The following is a 22,097-nucleotide window of genomic DNA, read 5'->3' on the forward strand; positions in this document are numbered from 1 at the left end:
TCTTCTCATCTATAAATTAAAGAGGTTGGACCATGATTTTTCCTTGGCCTTGGCACTGGATCCTTCATTTACTGAGTGAGGCCAGGGATCAAACCCGCAACCTCGTGACTCCTGGTGAAATTTGTTTCCCCTGAGCCACAACAGGAACTCCTCTTTGCCTTGATATTGTCAACAGTTTTGTCAGCCTTACTTCCCTGCGCGCTCTGGCCCACTGTGGCTATTAAATAGAAACCACTGTTAACTAGAGAGGAAGCGTGAAAAGCATGACTCTATAGAAATATAATCCATTGTCGTGTTGGCAACACATCACCCTCAGGTTTCTTCCATCTCCTTCGACTCTCTCTCAAGCATATGGTGATTTGTAGTTTTCAAAATGTCTTCACATATATGATCTGAGTTGAGCTTCTCAATATTAGCAATGACTAAAATCTAAGTCTTCTGATTCCTAACCCGCTGGTCAGCTTATCACCACAGGGCCGTGAGCCCCTGGGTGCTCTGTTTCCAGGCGCCTTTCTTTCCATTCTAGACCCTGAAATCATGCCTGAGCCCCACTACTTAGTATTTAGTTTGAAATACACAGCGCATTGTGCATGGTGACCCACAGGGAACACCGCGGCACACAGACATATAGGCTCATCACACGAACACCAGAACCCAAAGAGAAAAGAAAGGCACGTTATACATATCTTAAAAATGTTAACATTGAGGCTCAGAGAAGTTAGTTTACTTGTCCAAGGATACACAGAGGGTGGAAAATAGATTTGAATCCAGGCTCATCTGTCTCCACAGTTCCTAATCATAGTCCAGAGTCTGGCCAGGTAAGGTGTGGGCCAGACAGCAGCAGCATTGGCACCACCTACAGGCTTATTAAAAAGGCAAGTCTCGGGCCCACTCAGGTCAGGATACGCTTTCTAAAAGGGCACCTAGGAGAGCCCTGTGTGCATGACCATTTCCAGTCAGTGTAGATAGCCACGATATATATATAAGTATAAAATTTATAAATAAACACATATGCATAGACACACACACATATATATATTTTAGAGTGTTTTTAAAGCATGCCTTAAAATTTCTGCTTTAATCGCTTCTCAGCCTTTTGGCTAAGATCAAGTGTAAAAAAATTCTACTTTAAGAAAGGGAATTTAGGAATTTTAAAGCAAGTGGCCTGAATCCCTGTGTTCGATTGGGAATCGAATTAATCGAATTAGTAGATACACAATACCAACTAGGATAGAGGGGATTTGCCTATATAGCAGTGGCAGCATATGTCCATTCCAAGATTGATATCTGAACTTATTTTTGAAACTTACTGGTATTTTTTTTCACGTCAAACACAGAAAATGTTCTCCTTACTTTAAGCTACTCAATACAAAAAATATGAGTCCAGTGCCATTCGAAGAGTCATGGAACACTAGAAGAATATTTAAGGTGTAGTCTTTGCCCTGGAGTAATCTTTAGCTTTGGGGTCTCTTAGGAAGAACTTCGGCATAGTTTCCCTTTTTGATATATTGACTATACGGATTTTGACTGGCCATGCTGATTTTTCCCTTAAAGTATTGTTTTTATTAAAGAGCAGTTTTCTGTCAAGATAGAGTCTTCCTGGTACATTTTTCTCTCTTTATTAGTACACACACAGCCTGTGTATTTTAACTAGACTGATTTTCCTTGTATGCATTTTCTAAAGTAATGGATGATTGGCCTTGAGGCCAGGGATACAGCCGTAACATTCAGAGCTGAGCCACACATTTCCCTGTTCAACTGATTCTTATTTGTAACGATTTCTCCGATAGTAGATGGAGGTCACATGATGTGCCAACTCTGATCAAACGGTAGTAGCATCCTGCACCCTGTCCTGGGAAGGATGCTAAGAGATGTCCAGGGGGGATGTTCTGGGATCTATTAGCAATGTCTGGAGTTACCTTCGTGGCTCAATGGTAACAACCCGACTAATATCCATGAGGTTGCAGGTTCGATCCCTGGCCTCACTCCGTGGGTTAAGGATCTGGCGTTGTTGTGAGCTGTGGTACAGGTCACAGATGAGACTCGGATCTGGTGTTGCTGTGGCTGTGGTGTAGGCCAGCAGATGTAGCTCTGATTGGACCCCTAGCCTGGGAACTTCTATATGCTGCCGGAGCGGCCCTAAAAAGGCCAAAATAAATAAATAAATAAATAAGTCATGTCTGCTACTGTTGTGGGAAGGCGACCTTGAGGTACCCCAGCCATGCATCGCATCCCTACCTGCAACTCTGCTTCTGGTTCTGGACTGTTCCTCATGCTCCGCACTCTTGCTCCCCTAAGCATTCTCTTCACATTGGCCACTGCCGAGACGGTCCGCTGTCTCTGCCCGGGCAGGGATCCCACGTCCTTCAATGCATCATCCTCAGCGTCTCCAGAATGAATGATAATTCTATTTCTGTTACTTTGGGGGGGGAGGGGAAGCAAAAAACAAAACACTTGTTCCCAGATCACATGTTTGGACTTCTCCAGCTCAGGGTCCTGGGCCAAAGAAATGAGCAGAACAGATTTGTTTTGATTGAAATTAAACACCACCACTTCCTCTGCGAATTACGACTGTCCTTCCAGGGCGAAGCAAGTGTCTCTGCAATTTTAGGTCTTTTATTTTACTACTGGAGATGTTGTAAAACCTCCTGATGTGTTTTCCTCTTAGTTTCTCCTCCTTATTCAAAGTCTTGTTAAATCCCCTCTGGCTTTGTAACGATACCTAATACCCCAAATGAAGCCAGGCTTGCTGGATAAAAAGATTTTGAATAAATATGCTTTTCTCTTCTTGTCCTCTTTTGATTTGGTACTCAGAGGAATCAGTGGCTGGGGAAGGAGTCAAGTAAATACAATTTAGATTTAAAAGCAGCCCGATTAGGCGGTAATACAGCTGTGGTTCCCTTCACCACTCTTACTTTTTTATCAACCCCTCTCCCTTAAGAAGCAGTTGACTCCTTATTAAACAGATTCTCCAATCCCTTTGCAGACCTTTGAAATGAAATCCAAATTTCTAAAGAGGTATCATTCTTTTTAAAAATTTATTTCGGAGTTCCCGTCGTGGCGCAGTGGTTAACGAATCCAACTAGGAACCATGAGGTTACAGGTTCGGTCCCTGCCCTTGCTCAGTGTGTTAACGATCCGGCGTTGCTGTGAGCTGTGGTGTAGGTTGCAGACGTGGCTCGGATCCCGTGTTGCTGTGGCTCTGGCGTAGGCCGGTGGCTACAGCTCCGATTCAACCCCTAGCCTGGGAACCTCCATATGCCACAGGAGCGGCCCAAGAAATAGCAACAACAACAACAATAACAACAACAACAACAACAAAATTTATTTCATTTTAGGTGATTTACGATGTTGTATGCGTTTCTACTGTACAACACAATAATTCAGTTATAGAGCTATATTTTTTTTTTAATTTTATGGCTGCATCCACGGCATATGGAAGGACCTGGGCCAGGGATTGAAAATCCAAGCCACAGCTGTTGAAACCGCAGATCCTTTAACCCATTGTGCCAGAGCTCGAATGCACCCCTGCAGAGACCCATGTCTCTACAGTCAGATTCTTAACCCACTGCACCATGGCAGGGAGTCTGCATCTATCATTCTTGTTTTGTTTTGTTTGCTTTTGCATTTTTTTTTAGGGCCACACCTGTGGCATATGGAGATTCCCAGGCTAGGGGTCCAATCAGAGCTGTAGCCACTGGCCTATGCCACAGCCGCAGCCACATCAGATCCTAGCCGTGTCCGAGACGTACACCACAGCTCACGGCAGCACTGGCTCCTTAACCCACTGAGCGAAGCCAGGGATCAAACCCACGTCCTCATGGAGCTAGTCAGGTTCGTTAACTGCTAAGCCATGATAGTGGCTATCATTCTTAAAAACCCCATCAAGGGATTCCTACCCACACTAAAGTTTAAAAAATAAAAGGAAAATTTGTGGGAGTTCCCACTGTGGCTCAGTGCTAACAAACCCAACTAGTGTCCATTAGGACGCGGGTTCCATCCCTGGCCTCCTTCGGTGGGTTAAGGATCAGGCGTGGCCAGGAGCTGTGGCGTAGGTCACAGATGTGGCTCAGATCTGGCGTTGCTGTGGCTGTGGTGTAGGCTGGCAGCTGTGGCTCCAATTCGACCCCTGGCCTGGGAACATCCATATGCCACAGGTGTGGCCCTAAAAAGCAAAAAAAATTTTTTTTAATTTTTAAAAAAAGATGATTTGTCAGTTATAAGCAAGTTTTCTATTGTACTTCAATGAGTTACACCACACATATCAGCTAAGAATATGACAGTGGTTTTGTAAGACAGAACCCGTGGAAAATAACTGCTCTGTAGAATATTCCAACTAATAAGATGCCGTCATAATGAAAACTAAAAAACATCTCTATGCAGAAATTGAAAATGTGTGTCTTACCTTGCACAGGCTTAAATTCACTCTGTTGGGCAAGCGACGCCTGTCCATTTTCCTGACCTCGACTGTCACCCCTCTGCTGATTCATCCTTTCAGCAACATCCCACTGCATGTCTACCGCGTGCCAGGCACTGCTGGGAGACTCCCCGCCAGCCCTTCATTGCATGCGCCTGCTCGGTTATGGTCTGCCCAACCACGCAGCCGTAGCGTGTCCTGTAGTTTCGGCAAAGATGTCATCATCTTCCCTGTTAGTCAAAGAGGAGAGAGACCCTCTGATTCTAGCTAAACATTCAACAGCTTGCCTTTTCAAACATGGTTCTTGGTATGATTTGGCCGTAATTATCTAGCCTTCTCCATCTGGGTGGTTTTCCGTCTGTGTCACAAGGCAAGTTCTTGATAATAAGCATTAGAGGCCCGTGTCTGTGCGGTTCTAAGTGCCCTGGCATTTATCATTCTGTGAACGTCCGTTGTACGGGCACTCAGCTGTTGGTGGGAATCAGCTGACAACGGGCAGGGATCTGAGAGCAGACCATCAGGAGGGGCGGGCAAGGCGAAGAGCTGAGAGGCTGGATTAGGAAGGACGGAGGAAGTGCGATATGACCCGTACACAGAAGTCTCCAGAACCGGCTGTATCCGAATTGCCCCTGAAAAATTTTGCACACCGAGGGTCCACCCTAGGCTGCTGCATCTGAATCCAGTATCTGCATTTTTAACCAAGCACTCGGGATTAAAGTAGTGCACACTCAGAACTGGGAAGCAGTATGGTAGGTCCTTGGATTGGGGCCTTCTCTGGAAACGTAGCGGAGGAAGATTGAAGAGCACAGAGCCAAAAGATAACGGGAGTGAGTGCTGCCCTGCCCCTAGTCAAGGGGGGTGTTTAAAGTGTTCAGGGAAGTTCCTGTTGTGGTTGAGGGGGTTAAGCCCCCGACTGGTATCCATGAGGACGGGGATTTGATCCCTGGCCGCGCTCAGTGGCTTAAGGATCTGGCATTGCCGTGAGCTGCGGTGTAGGTTGCAGACGTGGCTTGGATCTGGCCTTGCTGCGGTGTAGACCGGCAGCTGCAGCTCCAACTTCCCTAGCCTGGGATCTTCCACATGCCACGGATGTGGCCCTAAAAAGACCAAGCAAACAAACAAACGCCAATAGCCTGGCAATGTTACGCTGAGCTGGTTGAGTGGGACAGCCCTTAACCAGGAGAAGTGCGATGAAACGTCCTCCGAATTGATATCTGCATTATATCCAGCCTGTAGAGTTGGGTGTTTCACACATTTTTGGTTTTGTTTTCACAGGTCGCGCCCCTTCGAACTCAGTCTTAAAAATGAATCCAGTTGTTTCGCAGCCAAGATACGGCGCCGGGGGCACAGCGGTTAGTGACTGGCAGAGCGGCGTCTTTGACTGCTGTGATGACATGGGGATTTGTAAGTTCACACAGTTGTTGCTGTCTCCTGGGCTGCCATCATGCACATTGCTGACATGGCAAAATTCCTTCGCTTACCCTCTCCCTGGGTCGCATGTTCTATCTGGAACTGAGAAGCCACAAGCTAGAACCCCTGGGCGGATGTGGCCACCAGACGTGTTTTGTTTGTCTCATAGACAATGACCCCTCTTGCTGTGTTAGTTTTAAAATTGTGGGACCCATACAAAAATCAAAACCTCACTTCCCAATCTAAATTTCTAATTTCTCTTGATAATTTGGGAAATGTGGGAAGAGGAGTCCTCGATCCCCTCGGGCGGAGGTCAGCTGGAGCCGAGTATTAGCTATAATCCTATTAAAGGGACCCTCTTGCTGCAATTCACCGTAGTTACGCCCATCATCCACGATGGCCTCTTTCGTGTTTTTTCCCAACCCATTTTCCTCATTTCTTTCCCCTGCCTGGCCTTGAGTTTGTGGTCCTTGTCCAGGTCAATCCTCATTTCACCTACCTCTTTAGGACATTGCCCATTCTGGGTGCGTTTCTCCATTCTTCTCTTTTCCTCGTCCACTCCCTACACTGCAGGGCCAGTGTTTCCAGTTTTCAACATTCCTGTGATCTTGCAGCCATCCCACTTGAGGAAGCTGTCAGGGTTTTAGCTTTCCTGACTTCTCATTCTTTCACACGACCCAACACACGTTTCTGTGAGACAGTTTCCTATTGCCGTGTCTGTCCATTGCCAAAGGAGTTGCGGACATTCCTTCCAAGGTTAAGAAAGAGACCCTTTTTTTGCATATGATGTAAGTTCCAAGTTCCGCAGAGATAGTCTTTTGCTTACAAGAATCAATCAAAAACCAAGGGTTTTCTTATCTAAGCCCCAGAAGTTCCACCCCAGAAGTTCCCGTTGTGGCACAGCAGGAACGAATCCGACTAGGAGCCACGAGGTTGCAGGTTTGATCCCTGGCCTCACTCAATGGGTTAAGTCATGTGAGCTGTGGTGTAGGTTGCAGATCCAGCTCAGATCCAGCGTTGCTGTGGCTGTGGTGTAGGCCAGCAGCTGTAGCTCCGATTAGACCCCTAGCCTGGGAACCTTCACATGCTGCAGGTGCAGCTCTAAAACAGAAAAAAAAAAAAAAATACCTTCCACCCCAGAACTTTTCAAAATAAACGTATACTGAGCGTGTTTGAGAACAGTTTCCTGTTTGTTGCTATTTTTCTTAAGCCCTTTTGTCGTCTTATGCAGACTCTTTAAAGAGAAATTTCAGTACATTTTTTTAAGCTTTTGATACCACTATGCCTTGCCATCTACTTGAGTCTCATAACCCTAATAGGTCTCTCGTCTTTGCCAGAATAACCATCTGGAATTTATTTCCTACTGCTTGTCTCATTTTCCTAATTCTCTCTTCGCTCAACATCTTCGGCCCTTAAACACCCTCCCACAGTCTTCAGAGGCTTCGGCAGACATTCTGACTCCAGAGCCTCCTGGACAGGCGGGATCCCCGCGGAAGGGCGCGGAAGAGGGGCCCTTTGGTCACGCTCGGCTCAGCAGGACAGGAGCTGCCGCAGTTAAACCCCACCTGCCATGGGACACGCGGATGTCCCCCCCGTCTCCGGGAGTGCGGGGCCGGGAAGCAGGACACCAAGATCCGGGCGACCTACCGCTTTCTCAGAGGGTCCGCTGAGGCCCTTTCCGGAGGGAGCAGCTTTCTGAGAGCGGGGCGATGACGGCCAAGCCCTGGTGACCCTGACGAACTCCTCTGTGCGATTTCGCCCTCCTCGCAGGCCTCTGTGGGACTTTCTTCCCCCTGTGCCTGTCGTGTCAGGTCGCCTCTGACATGAACGAATGCTGCCTGTGCGGAGCCAGCGTCGCCATGAGGACCATGTACCGGACCCGGTACGGCATCCCGGTGAGTCCCCGGCCGCCCCCGCCGGCCGCCAGCGGCCCCGCAGCCCGAGGGCCCTCCTTCCGCCCCGCGGCGCCTCCGTGACTGGCCCCCACGGCATGCCTTGACCCTAGACTTCTCCCCACCACCCTCCAAAGGGCTTAAAGCGATTTACAGGGCCATGTGGCCCAATGCCCGTTGCAGTAATAAAATCTTTGGAGTTCCCGTCATGGCTCAGTGGTTAGGGAATCCACTAGGAACCATGAGGTTGCAGGTTCGATCCCTGGCCTCACTCAGTGGGTTAAGGATCCAGCGTTGCTGCGAGCTGTGGTGTAGGTTGCAGATGTGTCTCGGATCCCACATTGCTGCGGCTGTGGTGTAGGCCGGAGGCTGCGACTCCAATTAGACCCCTAGCCTGGGAACCTCCATATGCCGCAGGAGCGGCCCTAGAGAAGGCAAAAAGACAAAATAATAATAATAAAATCTTTTATTGCTCCAATAGATGCGTCTCTGAAAAAGTTGCTGGAGGTGAGCAAGTGAGGCTGGAGATCAGCACAGGGTCCTTGGTCTCGCCTGGTTTTACTCGGAGTCAGACAGAGGACCCTGCGGGATGGGCACAGTTGCTTAGAACGCCTTGGGTAAAAATAGGTGTGCCCTGGATCCCCTCAGAGCTGGCACATTTGCGCCACTGGGAACCCATAAGCCAGTGTTCATTCAAGAGGAACTACTGAGTGCCTAGAACCTTATTAGGGTGCTGCTGGGCAAAGCCAAGTACTCTTACAGATGCTAGAGACACATCTGTCTTCACTGAGCTCATATTCTTTTTGTCTGTTTGTTCTGAGATTTTTATTTTAACATAATTGCAGACTTAAAAATTGCAAAAATGGTGCAAAGACCTCCTGAAGACCCTTCACGCAGATTCCCCAATATTAAAAATTTGCCGTTTTCGCTTTATTTTCGCTTTTTCCTCTATCTGTTCTGTTTTTTTCTGAATCGTTTGAGAGTACATTGTAAACTTGATGCCTTGTTATCTCTGTTTCAGTGTGTATTTCTTTTTGCTTTTAAGGGCCGCACTCGCGGCGTATGAAGGTTCCCAGGCTAGGGGTCTAATCAGAGCTGTAGCCACTGGCCTACACCACAGCCACAGCAACGCCAGATCCGAGCTGCGTCTGCGACCTACACCACAGCTCACCGCAACACCGGAACCCGAAACCTCATGGATACCAGTCAGATTCGTTTCCAATGCACCACGACGGGAACTCCCTCAGTGGGTGTTTCTTAAAAACACATTCTCTTACGTTATCACAATACAATGATCAAAACCAGGTACTATTAGCTAATCAATGACTATTAGTTAAACCTTACCGATTGTCCCAAAAACATTCTTCAGATGCGCACACAATCAACCGTGCACAGTGGTCATGCTCCTTTAGTCTTCGACAATATGGAAGAGTTTCTCAGTCCTCGTGGGTTTTGTTGTTGTTTTTTAATGAATACAGACCCGTTATTTTGTAGACTCTCCCTCTGTTTGGCTTGTCAGATGGCTCCTCGTGATGGGACTTAGGTTACACACTTTTGGCAGCAACTCCACAAAAGCGACACTGTCTGTGCCATGCATTATATCAGGAAGCACGTGGGGTCGATTCTTCCCATTGGGTAACTTTAATTTTGATTCCTTGGTAAAGGTAGTGCCTGCCAAGATTCTCCACCACACAGTTGCCATTGTCCCCTTTACAGTGGATGGGGACCTTGCAGAGAGAGGGAGAGTCCCGGTTCCTCATTAAGCCTCCGCCCACCACAACGTCCATCGGAGACTCTTGCCTTCCTCAGTTATTACCCTGACGGTCGGTGGTGATAGAGCTCAAACCCTAAAGGATGGAGATACTGCAATATACTAAGTGAGAGCGTAATCTCAGGATGGCGATATGTGCAACGGAAAAAAATAAAGCAAGGGAGAGGAATCGAGGGCTGAAGGCTTCCAATTATGACCACGGTTATCAGGAAAGACCTGAGAGGAGTTCCTTTTGTGGCTCAGCAGTAATGAATCTTCAATACTCAGCAAGTATCCAAGAGGATGCGGGTTCAATCCCTGGCCTCCCCCAAGGATCCGGCATTGCTGTGAGCTGTAGTGTAGGCTGGCAGCTACAGCTCCAATCAACCCCTAGCCTGGGAACCTCCATATGCAGCGGGAGTGGCCCTAGAAAAGGCCAAAAAAAAAAAAAAAAAAGAAGGAAGGAAGAAAGGAAGGAAGGAAAGAAAGAAAGAAAGAAAGAAGAAAGAAAGAAAGAAAGAAAGAAAGAAAGAGAGAAAGAGAGAAAGAGAGAAAGGAAGGAAGACAGACCTCCGAAAGAAGGACCTAAAAGCATGCAAAGCTGACGCATGCGGGGAAGGTCCAGGCAGCGGAAAGTGCTAGAGCTGAGGTCGCCCAGTGGCTCTTACCTGGGTGTTGCAGACCCAGCAAGCAGCCCCAGAGGCAGAAATAGAGTGTGTGTGGGGGGGGGTTACAGAAGAAGATGACATCAGAGCCTTAGACTTAGACCTTATCATGGCCTTGCCGACCATTATAAGAACTTCAGTTTTTACCCTGAGGGAGCTGGGAAGCCACTAAAATGTTTTTCAATGGAGAAGTGACATGATGGATTTGTGTTGCTGGCAACTGGGCCTCTGCAGGTCTAGGATTCTATGCTATGCTAGGTCTCCTTGGCACACATTAAATAAGTGTATTTATAGACAGTTTATCTCTATTTTTCATCCTTAGAACAGACTCTAAAGTGCCTAGAAAGTCCTGAGACTGATTTGTGCAGCTGGCTCTCTGCTTTGTTTCCCCTTTACGCTCTGCAAACCGAGACTCGGCTGTCCCAGTACTGCCTCTCTGGCCTGCCCCTCCCTTCATGCAAAAGAGAATCCCTTTGGCCAGGGCCACACCTTCAGCAGGTGAGAGAAAGAAAAGAAACAACCACTGCAGTTGCTGTTGTGGCTCAGCAGGTGGAGAAGCCGACTGGTATCCATGAGGATTCTGGTTTGATCCCTGGCCTTCATCAGTGGGTTAAGGATCCAGCATTGCCACAAGCTGCAGTGTAGGTCGCAGATGCGGCTTCGATCCAGTGTTGCCATGGCTGTGGTGTAGGTTGGCAGCTGCAGCTCTGATTGAACCCCCCACCTGGGAACTTCTGTGTGCCAGAGGTGTGGCCCTGAAAAAAAAGAAGGAAAGAGAGAAAGGAAAAAAGAAAAGTAAAGGGAACCATTCCACCTCCATAAGAATGAATGAATGAACACACATATACAAACATAAATAAATAAAATAAATCAATAAATATTTTTAAAGTCAGTTAGCAAAGAAAAAAAGGGAACCATTCCAGAGAGAGGACTCAGGCTGTGTCATCATAACCTGCAGATCATTTGAAATGATGTGACCGTGTGAAAAGGGTCCTGGCTGGAGAAGAATAAGACCAGCCACTGTCACGGATGTGTCATGTGATCTCAGCACGGCAGTTGACTTGGTCGTCGGAAAAACAGGAATACCGTCACAGAATTCGCATGATAAACAAGTGACCTAAAATGCAGTTTGAAAGAGCTTTGAGGAGTTCCCGTCGTGGCGCAGTGGTTAACGAATCCGACTAGGAACCATGAGGTTGAGGGTTTGATCCCTGGCCTCGCTCAGTGGGTGAAGGATCCGGCGTTGCTGTGAGCTGTCGTGTAGGCCGGCGGCTACAGCTCCGATTTGACCCCTAGCCTGGGCACTTCCATATGCAGCCCCAGAAAAGACAAAAAAAAAATCTCTGAAAAGCTATGCAAATGAAAGGAATTTTGTGACTGTATTTACAGGCTACAGGCTGATGCGTTTGTTTGCCTTTAACAGGGATCCATCATGAGTGACTTCCTGTGGCTGTACTGTTTCCCTAACTGCGCCCTCTGTCAACTCAAGCGGGATATTGAGAAAAGAAAAGCGATGAATGCTTTCTAAAGGGCACTGGGTACGTTGGCGAGACGCCCTTGATTTATGAACGACGTCTCTGGTTTCTCTGATATGCTCTCTCACAGCTGCATGAGCCGGCCCTTCCCAGCTGGAGAGCGAATGACCATAAGTGGCCAGCTTAGACCAATCAGTTGGGAGTCAGCGTCCCAGGCCCTGGGTGGAAGGAAAGGGCTAACCCTGATTGGATGGGAAGCAGTTCTGGGCTTTGGTACATGCCTGCTGCCCGTCATCCTTGCCTGCCTTTCTCACATCAAGTGCCTGGAGGTAGTCGAGATACGTGGGCAACAGACCATATTCACTTCCCTGGAAAGCTGTCTTAGTCTCCATCAATTGAGGGTGGACCACTGACCCAGTTTTCCCAAACGCCAAAGCTCCCGTTTAGGAAGAGGAGCAGCAACGTTTTGGTGGCAATACTATCACAGTTGGGCAGCCACTCATTCACCTAGTTTCTGAAGCTTTCCTGGTCACATTTTTAATCTTTTCAGTTCTTCCTCCTCCTCTCGGGCAAGAGGGCTGTGGCTTACCCAATTTTGTCTTTCTACCTCTTGCTGCCAATCCCAGGGAATTTGTGGTCTAAGTTTCATTTTCACCTGGAAATGGCTATTCTCTGTACAAGTCCTGTCTCCCAAGAGATCTCTGAGAGTGTTTGACTGGGATGCTGTCTTCCTCTGGCTGCCCAGTGATGAATGGTTGGCCCTGGCACCATCTGTCTCTCTCTTAGTCGTCCTGCCGCAGGCAGCACAAAATAATGTCCTCTGCATGAGCGTTTTAGTTCATGTCGCATTTTGGTACCATTTTAGTGTCCTAGTATTTGTCTTCTGATTGTTTTCCTCAATGACTGAGGCACTTTCCTCACTCTCAAGCAGAGCCAAGACGGTGAGTTTTCTTAAGCTTCCTCCTCCTTGGACTCTACCTCCTGAGAATCGGCTGCTGTTTCTCTTCCAGTCAGTGATGTTTCTTTAAAGCCCTTAGCAACCAGTGTGACTCAGAATTTGATGCCAAAGTAGCTCTAGTTCCCTACTTAGAATGGGGCAGTTTCCTGGTCATCCAGGCGGTAAAAAAAATCGTTTTGGGCTGTCTGCTTTTTGGCGTCTCTTACCTTAGCATGTCTACTGCTTTACTGAGTTTGATAGGAGAAGTTAGCTCTGGCAATCCACAGAGCATTCTTTGGTTTGCCCAACCACCTAGCAACAGTGCTGACACATGGTAGGCACCTAATGAATATTGTGGACAAATAAATGAACACAACTTTCAAATAAGGAAGCATAATGAGACTCTAACTTGGGAGATTCATCCGAATCTTAACTAGTGGTTCTGACTCTTCCAAATACATTGTAGTGGCCCATTACTTGATAATAGATTTTAAATATGTAGCAATTTGGCAGTAGGGTAGCAGTGGAATGGAATAATTTGGGAGGTTATTTTTGGCCGTGGCTGCAGCACACAGAATTTCCTGGGCCAGGAATTGAACCCAGAGCCAAAGCAATGACAACACTGAATCCTAAACCACTAGGCCACCAGGAAACTCAGGAATAGAAGTTTTGATAGTTGGAAGAAGATAATGTAAAAAAAAAAAAGAGAGAGGGAAGTGGAGTTCCCATTGCGGCTCAGCAGATTAAGGACCTGATGTGGTCTGTAAGGATGCCAGTCTTATCTCTGGCCCTGCTCATTGGGCTAAGGATCAGGCATTGCCACAAACTGCAATGCAGTTTGCAGATGTGGCTCAGATGTGGCTCAGATATGGTGTTGCCATAGCTGTGGTGTAGCCCAGCAGCTGCAGCTCTGATTTGACCCCTAGCCTGGGAACCTCCATATGCTGTAGTTGCGGCCATAAAAAGAAAAAAAAAAAGACAGAAATGATGAGTCCTAATTCATTCATTCATTTATTCTTTCTTTTCTTTCTTTTTTTTTTCCTGCTTTCTATAGGTCAGATTCACACTGCATTGGAAGAAAATGCTGAAATGAAATGCTGCATTTATTCAGTGCTGGCTATCTCCCCTCAAGTCTTAGAAACTAATTCAGCTCATCATATGGTTTCAAATGGCTTTCAAGTATTTTTATTTTTCTGGCTTATTTTGAAAGAAATATCTTTCCAGTGCTATTCGCTAAGCTGACTGCCATTAAAAAATTAATCTCCTCAACAATTCTTGTGTCTTTAAATGCTGCTTCATGGAGTATTATGTTTCTTTTAAAAATGTCAAAATGTCGAGGTGGGATGATGGCTATGTAGAGATTCTGCCTTCTGCTTTTCGACCTTTATAGGAGTCGGAAAATACCCAGAATAAGGAGTTTGTCAAATGTTGTTAAATAAAAGCTTTTGTCGTTTGGATTGTCCCTGCACTGGGAGACCAGATGCTACCCTGTGCCCCCGCCCCCCCCCCCCCAGGAAAGTGTGTGGTTTCCTCCCTCAGGCCCACATGGCCTTTGGCACATCTTCACAGCCCCACAGAGTCAACCCTCCAGGGATTAAATGCCTGGCAGTGCAGAGGTGGCTGTGGATTTGATACACAAGGGGAGGATTCCTGCCGTGAGCTGCACAGCAAACCGCCTATTCACCACTGCGCATCTCCCCAAAGCCACCCCTGCAGCAAGACCACCATGGGGCCTCTACATATCTTTTTTTTTCTTTTTTTCTTTCTTTTTTTTTTTTTTTTTTTGGTCTTTTTAGGACCAAACCCGAGGCACATGGAGGTTCCCAGGCTAGGGACTGAATTGGAACTGTAGCCACTGGCCTACACCACAGCCACAGCAATGCGGGATCCAAGCCACATCTGCAACCTACACCACAGCTCATGGCAATGCCGGATCCTTAACCTACTGAGCGAGGCCAGGGATCGAACACATGGGTGCTAGTCAGATTCCTTTCTGCTGAGCCTTGATGGGAACTTCACCTTTTTTTTTTTTTTTTCCCCTATGTTAACTTGGTATTTTATTTCATTTTTTTTAATTGAGATATAGCTGACATTGCATTAGTTTTTGGACACAGCGCAATGACTTGATACATGTCTATATTGCAAGGTATGGAATGATTGTCCATACATGTCTTTCTCTCTCTCTCTCTTTTTTTTTTTTTTTTTTTTGCATTTTAGGGCCACATGCATGGCATATGGAGGTTCCCAGGCTAGGGGTCAAATTGGGGCTACGGCTGCTGGTCTACACCACAACCATAGCAACATGGGATCCAAGACACATTTGTGACCTACAGCACAGCTCACAGCAACACTGGATCCTTAACCCACTGAGCAAGGCCAGAGATCAGACCTATATCCTCATGGTTCCTAGTCAGGTTCATTTCTGCTGCGCCACAGGGGGAGCTCCTGTCAACATTTCACCCCCACAGATGCCCTGTCAGAGTTGGCTGTTGCTGTTTAGTGACTTAAACAACAGTCACTTCTGCTCCAGGGCGAGATTGTCTGTCTGTGCTCATGCAGTGTGAACTGGAGTCGCTCAACCCAGGCCGGAGGATAGCTGGTGCTGCCTCTTGGCTCTGGGCTTGAGCTTGAGGGCCTAGGGTCCCCTCCACATTAACCACGCCTCACAGGATGGTTGCTGGGTGTCCAGGGCCAGCATCTCAAGAGAACATGAAAGGGTGTGACGTACTTATGATCCAGCTTCAGAAGTCACAGCATCACCTCTGCTGAACTCTCCTGGTTGAGGCAGCGACAAGGTTCACCCACTTTCAAGAGGGAGGGGACACAGATTCTAGCTCTCAATGGGAAGCAGAAAGGTGCTTGGAGAGTGTGAGGGACCAGAGCTGTTGTCGCAGCTGTCTTTGGAACATACCACCTGCCAGACACAACGAGGCACTCTGGGTTGTGTCTTTGGGGATCAGACCTGCCGTTTGTCTGTTCTCAATAAAACTCTTCGCAGAGGGTTGCAGAGTGATGGCCTGCCGCCCAGCCCAGCCCAGGGGGTCTGTTACGGTGGTGTAAATTCTGTAATATCAGCTAAGTTCTTTCTGGTGACTCTGAAAAGAGCTGAAGCCTGGTTGAAGTTTGTAACAACAGCCTGTTCTTCCAGAGATTCTGATGCAGACCTATGGTGGGATCCAGGAGTCTGAGTTTTTAAAAGGATCGTTAAGTGGAGTTTCCATTGTGGCTCAGTGGGTTAAGAACCTGACCTTTATCCATGAGGATGTGGATTTGATCCCTGGCCTTCCTCAGTGGGTTAAGGATCCAATGTTGCCATAAGCTGTGGTATAGGTCTCAGATATGGCTCAGACCTGCTGCGGCTGTGGCTGTGGTGTAGGCCAGTAGCTGCAGCTCCAATTTGACCCCCATCCCAGGAACTTCCCTATGCTGCCTTAAAAAGACCAAAAAAAAAAAGGAACGCAATTGTTTCTGATGCAGGTTGTCCGCCTGCTGGGAGACCAGCAATTGAAGGAGCTCTAATGCAGTAACTCAGATACGCACCACACTCACAGCCCTAGGGCTTAAACTCTGTGCTTCGGTACCCTGCTCTACGTGCTTCCTCTCCCTCTCCACCGTATTTTTTTTTTCTGATTCTGCTCTGACTCCTGCATTCTGGTTCTCTCTGTAGGGACACAGCCTCTCTTTTCTGTTGGAAAATGGGTATAACACAGTATAAGTAATTCTTTGATTTCCCACAATCTCGGTCTCCTGTTATCCAGTCTAATTCTCTCCACCACCTACAGAAGGTCAAGGTTTTCATTCTCCAGTAGCTGCTTTCTGGTCTGGATTGTGGGGGGTCTTCTGAGGAAGGTATTTTTGCAGCATCCTCCTAGTGGAGAACGCCCCTCAAAAACTAACCAACTCTCGTCATCTCATTTCCTTTTGATAATAGCTCGACCTGACCCACAACAGTGACAACACAGGATCCTTAACTGCTAGGCCACCAAGGACCTCCCCTAAGGTGTAAAAGAACATATGCTGGTACAGGAACAGGGTTTGCCAACCACAAAGGGTAGCACCCATAAGCATCCGTCCTTTCTCGGGCCCAAAATTTAGCCTGAGTTGGGTCCCACACCCTGTGGGACCACGCTCTAGAAGGTCAGTCCTTAAAACACAGCATTACAGAAAAGCCTCCGTGAGCATATTGATTTTATTTGTTTGCCGAGAGGAGAAAGAAAACAGCAATAACATAGCCACATGTGTAGACCAAAGATCTGTTCATCATCTGGAGTGGAAACAAATAACAAGCAATATCTCCAGGAAGCTGTGAAGCTGCAAAACAATCGGCTGGGTGGGATCCTTTGTTGGTTTCAAGAACTTGGGGCCAATAGCAAGGAAGGAAAATAAATTGCGAAAGCTTATCAGAGTGAGGACTGAGTGTTTGCATCTGGAGGAGGATCCAGGCTGCTGCCTTCCTCATAAAGAAAGCCACAGCCCTCAGAGAGGGTCCAGCCGCAGAGCTAGGTACAAGGGCTGTTGGGTGTGACACCTGCTCCCTCTCCCTCTCTTTTTTTGATCGCACCTATGGCTCGTGGAAACTCCCAGACCAGGAATCGAACCCCTGCCACAGCAGGGACCCAAGCCACAGCAGGGACAATGCCCGATCCTTAACCCACCGCACCACAAAACTCCTTTTTTCTTTTTTCTTTCCTTCTTCCTTCCTTTCTTTTTCTTCCTTCCTTCCTTATTTCCTTCCTTCCTTCCTTTGTTTCTTTCATTCTTTCTTTCTTGCTTGCTCCTGCTCTCAAAGCCACAGACCACACAGTCTAAGCTGAAGGATGAGCAAAGACACTTAGAATAAGTCATTCAGTGGCATGTCCTTGCAGAAATAAACCTCAACACAAGACTGTTTAGTGAAAAATGGAAGCAGGCTCCCAGCAAGCCCGTGCTTCTTACAGGGCCTTTTCTCCCATCTCCGTCCGCTTCTCCCCCAGACTCAGAATCCTCCAGAATTCCCCCTCCGCCCCCTCCACCCCCTCCGCCTCAGGGCACCCCCTGATGAACGTCTCCCTGGCGAGCTCCCTCCCTGTCCATCAAGCCTCCCAAACCGCCACCGGGGAACAAACTTCTAGATTATTAAGTGGTATATTTCCTATCCCAAGCTGATGTACTTGCCTTGGACAACCTCATCAGCGTCCAGAGGTGCCCGGAGACAGTGCCGGGAGGGGTCGGGAGCGGGGCTGGGGGTGGGGAGACGGGTCTTAGACTAGTGGGACCGAGAATGTTCACCTCCCTATGCATCTTTTTGTTTTTATTGATTGAAACAAAATAGAGATATGTTCATCTGAGATGCCAAGCCTGATGGAGCTCCGGTTTCAAATTTGAAGAACAGAAATCAATACATTTTCCCCAGAAAGATGATCCTTTTGTGTGCCTTAGCCCCTAGCCCAGCATTATCCCAGTCTGCCCACCTGCCACGTTCAGTGCACATCAAAACCTTCCGTGCCCGGAGTTCCTGTCATGGCTCAATGGTAATGAACCTGACTAGTGTCCATGAGGATGCAGGTTCCATCCCTGGCCTTGCTCAGTGGTTAAGGATCCGGCGTTGCCATGAGCTGTGGTGTAGGTCGCAGACAAGACTTGGATCCCCAGTTGCTGTGGCTGTGGTATAGGCTGGTAGCTGTAGCTCCAGTTGGACCCCTGGCCTGAGAACTTCCATATGCCTCAGGTGTGGTCCTAAAAAGACCAATTAAAAAAAAACCTTCATTGTGGCTTAGAGCAACCCAGGACTGGCTGGCAGGGGTGGTGGAGGGGGGCATTCCCTATTTGGTTGTTGGGATTCAGACAATACTGTTTAATTACTTACACTTAAAACTGAACTGAACTCTGGTGGGTCAGCAGGTTAAGGCTCCTCCAGCATTGTCACTGCTGTGGCTCTGGTTACAGCTGTGGTGTGGGTTCAATCCCCGGCCCAGGAACTTCGCATGTCATGGGGAACCAAGAAAACTCAAAAAACCAAAAACCAAACCAGTTATCTGCTTCTGTGCCCACTCGACCTGCCTGAAGATATACTTTTAAAACATCTGGAGTTCCCACTGTGGCTCAGCTCTAATGAACCCAGCTAGTGTCCATAAGGACACAGATTCAATCCCTGGCCTTGCTCAGTGGGTTAAGGATCCAGCATTGCCGTGAGCTATGGTGTGGGTTTTGGACACGGCTCAGATCCGTTATTGCTGTGGCTGTGGTGCAGGCCAGCAGCTACAGCTCTGATTCAACCCTTAGCTTGGGAACCTCCATATGCCACAGGTGCGGTCCTAAAATCTCAAAAAAAAAAAAAAAAAAGCTAAATGCTAATGAATTTAACTGGGGGATATGAAGAAAGGGAGGAAATTCAGACTAATTGTCTTCCAGCTTGAGCAGCCAGGTGGAAGGGAGAGCCATTGAGCAAAATGGGGAAGACTGGTGGATGGGGGGGAAGAAGTCTCGAGAAAACTGAAAGCTCTTTTTGGATTTGCAAAGGTCGAGGTGCCTGTAAGTCATTCACAAGTCAAGAAAGCAGAGGGCAAGTGTTTGTCAGTCAAGAAGAGACCCGGGGTGGAAATACAAATTTAGGTTTCAGTGGCACTAAACGGGGCTTGAATTTGTGACAAAAAAGGACACAAGCAAAGAAGTGCAGGAGTTCCCTAGTGGCCTGGTGGTTCAGGATCAGGCAGTGTCACATGCTGACCCGGGAACTTCCACATGCTGTGGGAGCAGCCAAAAAATAAAAAATAAATAAGCAAAGAAGTGCAGAAAGAGAAGAAGGTTTAGGGCCAGCCCTGAGGAACCTCAGGATTCAGGCGTTCGTTAGAAAAGGAAATGTTGGCAAAACTCAGAAGGTGTAGGAGTTCCCGTCGTGGCGCAGCAGACACGAATCCGACCAGGAGCCATGAGGTTGAGGGTTCGATCCCTGTCCTCGCTCACTGGGTTAAGGATTTGGCTGTGGTGTCGGCCGTCGGCTGTAGCTTTGATTCAGCCCCTAGCCTGGGAACCTCCATAAGCCGCGGGTGCGGCCCAAAAAAGACAAAAGACCAAAAAAAAGAAGAAGAAGAGAGAAAAACAAACCATCATTGGGGCGTTCTATAGGAAACGGCTATATCATCTCAACCTTGGGTCATCTTTAAGGGATGCTGACTTGCGTTGTTTTCTCAGTTTCGGCCGAGACTATCAGCTCGTGGAGGATGAGGGTGGGGGGTGTGGAGGGAGGCAGCCCTGTCCACGCTTGGTGGCCTTGTGGCCGGGAAGCTCACAGGACAGGCCCGTAGCGCTGGAAATTCCCAGAGACGGGACCGTGTCACCTTCATTTTTTGCCCCCCACCTCTCTAGAACTTAGCAGACAGCTTTGTAAGTAGGAAGCCCTCGCCAGTAGTTCATTCAATAAGTATTTACTGGGCACCTACTGTGAGCCTCTCTTGCCTCAGTGCGCAGGCGTATAAAATGGGAGTAATAAGAATACCTACCTCTAAGGGTTGATGTGGACACAATGAAATCATACACCCATAAAGTGCTTGGGAGAGTAATTACCCCAGAAATTTAATTTCCTTTGTTATCACTGTTATCATTTGCCAAATGACAAACAAACTGGAAGCTCCGGGGACATGGCAGTTTATCTTTATTTTAGTCTTTTTAGTGCTGCACCTGCAGCTTATGGAAGTTCCCAGGCTGGGGTCGAACTGGGGCCTACAGCACAGCCACAGCAACACCAGATCCTTAACTCACTGAGCAAAGCCCGGGATTGAACCTGCGCCCTCATGGATGCTCATCGGGTTCCTTACTCCTGAGCCATTGCGGGAACTCCAACATTGCAGTTTTAAAAAAAAAGACTCGGAGTTCCCTTTGTGACTCAGCAGTTAACGAACCCAAATAGGATCCATGAGGATGCAGGTGTGATTCGTGGCCTCGATCAGTGGGTTAAGGATCCGGCATTGCTGTGAGCTGTGGTGTACGCTGCAGAAGCAGCTCGGATCCAGAGTTGCTGTGGCTCTGGCTATGGCTGTGGTATAGATTGGCAGCTACAGCTCTGATTGGACCCCTAGCCTGGGAACCTCCATATGCCACAAGTGCACCCCCCACCCCCCAAAAAAGTCTCCTTTGTCAATGAGCTTAAATTCAAAAGCTGGGGTTGAACAAATCAATAATTTTACCCACCACTGCTGGAAAGGAATGCTTCCCTTTGTTTCACTAAGTCTCTGTACTCAACCCCTACAAGCCCCCTGGGCTCTAGTCGTCTGACTCTGCTCTGTGGTCGGTGTAGGCTTTAACAAGGCAGGTTACTCCGATTTCCGAGCTCTCAAGCCTTACACAGGTGTCAGTCAGGTTTACACCCACTCCTCTGCTTTTGGCTTTTTTTTCAAAGCATCTTCTTTTTTTTTTTTGGCCACACCCACAGCATGCAGAAGTTCCCAGGCCAGGGATCAAACCCACGCCACTGCAGGAACAACACGGGATCCTTAACCTGCTAGGCCTCCAGGGGACTCCCTCCAAGCATCTTACCCGATGATAATTTTTAATTGTCACTTCGTGAAGTACGTCCGAAAGAGAAAGACAAATACCACATATCGCTTATATGTGGAATATAAAATATGCCACAGATGAACCTGTGTACAGAACAGAAAGAGACTCACAGACACAGAGAACAGACGCGGGGCTGCCAAGGGGGCGGGGAGGGAGTGGGATGGACCGGGACTGCGGGGTGAGTGGATGCAAACTATTGCATTGAGAGTGGATAAGCAATGAGGTCCTGCTGTGCTGCGCAGGGAACCACATCCAATCACTTTAACCGGACATAACGGAAGATAAGCTGAGAAAAGTGTGTATGTGTGATGAGGTCCCTTGGCTGTTCTGCAGAAACTGACAGAATGTTGTAAGTCAATTACACTTCAGTAAGTTTAAAAAATTTTTGAAACAAATGATGCATAACGTATATAGCACGCTACACTGAATAAAACTTTACTAAAAAGACTGTTGTCACATCATCAACGTTCAAATAAAAAGTATTGTGTTTGAATTTTTTGCAAATTATAGCGATTATTATGTTCACCGTCCTCCCAATTTCTACATCTTTCTAGAAAAAGAAAGAAACGTCCTCCTAAACAGCTTTGTGCACTATCTTATTTACATCTTCATGCCTAACAAATTTCCCTGTACTGAGCGGCTTAAAGCAATGGTCGTGTATCATCGCAGGTTTTCTCTGAGTCAGGAATTCGGCAGAAGCAACAGGAACAGCTTGTCTTTGGTCCATCGTATCTGCCCCTCAGCTGAAGGACTCAAAGGCCAGGATTTGGGACTGTCTGGAGTTCATTCATTCACATGACTGGTGGTTGATACTGGCTCGTTGGCTGAGGACTCTGGCCAAACACCGACAGGTGGCCGCTCCACGCAGTGTGACCTTCATGAAACTATCGCATTGGGTTTCAAGGACAAGTGTGGGGGTTTGGGGAGTCTTGGTATGACTACGTTTGGAAGTTACACAGCATCACTTTCATCGCTGCTCTGTTGGTTGGGCAACAGAGACTTTGACATGTGAGAGTATC

At 47.6% G+C, this 22,097-nt stretch overlaps 1 protein-coding gene and 1 long non-coding RNA gene across 9 annotated transcripts in view; one reads left to right on the forward strand and one right to left on the reverse strand.

Moving 5' to 3' along the window:
- The window catches only part of LOC125137804 (uncharacterized), a 20,989-nt gene extending 16,046 nt beyond the window's left edge, over positions 1-4,943 (reverse strand). For all 5 annotated transcript variants that reach the window (XR_007137506.1, XR_007137509.1, XR_007137508.1 and 2 more), the window contains exons 1-2: positions 4,406-4,943; positions 2,239-2,419 (exon numbers count right to left, since the gene is read on the reverse strand). This is a non-coding gene — a long non-coding RNA (uncharacterized LOC125137804). The remainder of the gene's footprint in view (positions 1-2,238; positions 2,420-4,405) is intronic.
- Positions 1-14,008, forward strand: part of LOC125137802 (placenta-specific gene 8 protein-like) — a 25,542-nt gene extending 11,534 nt beyond the window's left edge. For 2 of the 4 annotated variants that reach the window (XM_047798881.1, XM_047798884.1), the window contains exons 2-5: positions 5,693-5,821; positions 7,598-7,722; positions 11,558-11,672; positions 13,601-14,008. In XM_047798881.1, coding sequence (XP_047654837.1) covers positions 5,722-5,821; positions 7,598-7,722; positions 11,558-11,662 — 330 coding nt within the window. In that variant the 5' untranslated portion in view covers positions 5,693-5,721 and the 3' untranslated portion in view covers positions 11,663-11,672; positions 13,601-14,008. Of the gene's footprint in view, positions 1-5,104; positions 5,167-5,210; positions 5,245-5,692; positions 5,822-7,597; positions 7,723-11,557; positions 11,673-13,600 lie in introns of those variants that run through there. The other 2 variants (XM_047798883.1, XM_047798882.1) reach the window with 2 other exon arrangements.
- The last annotated feature ends 8,089 nt before the right edge of the window (positions 14,009-22,097 follow it).

This window comes from Phacochoerus africanus, chromosome 10 (genome assembly GCF_016906955.1).
Source record: "Phacochoerus africanus isolate WHEZ1 chromosome 10, ROS_Pafr_v1, whole genome shotgun sequence".
In the NCBI taxonomy this organism is placed as follows: domain Eukaryota; kingdom Metazoa; phylum Chordata; class Mammalia; order Artiodactyla; family Suidae; genus Phacochoerus; species Phacochoerus africanus.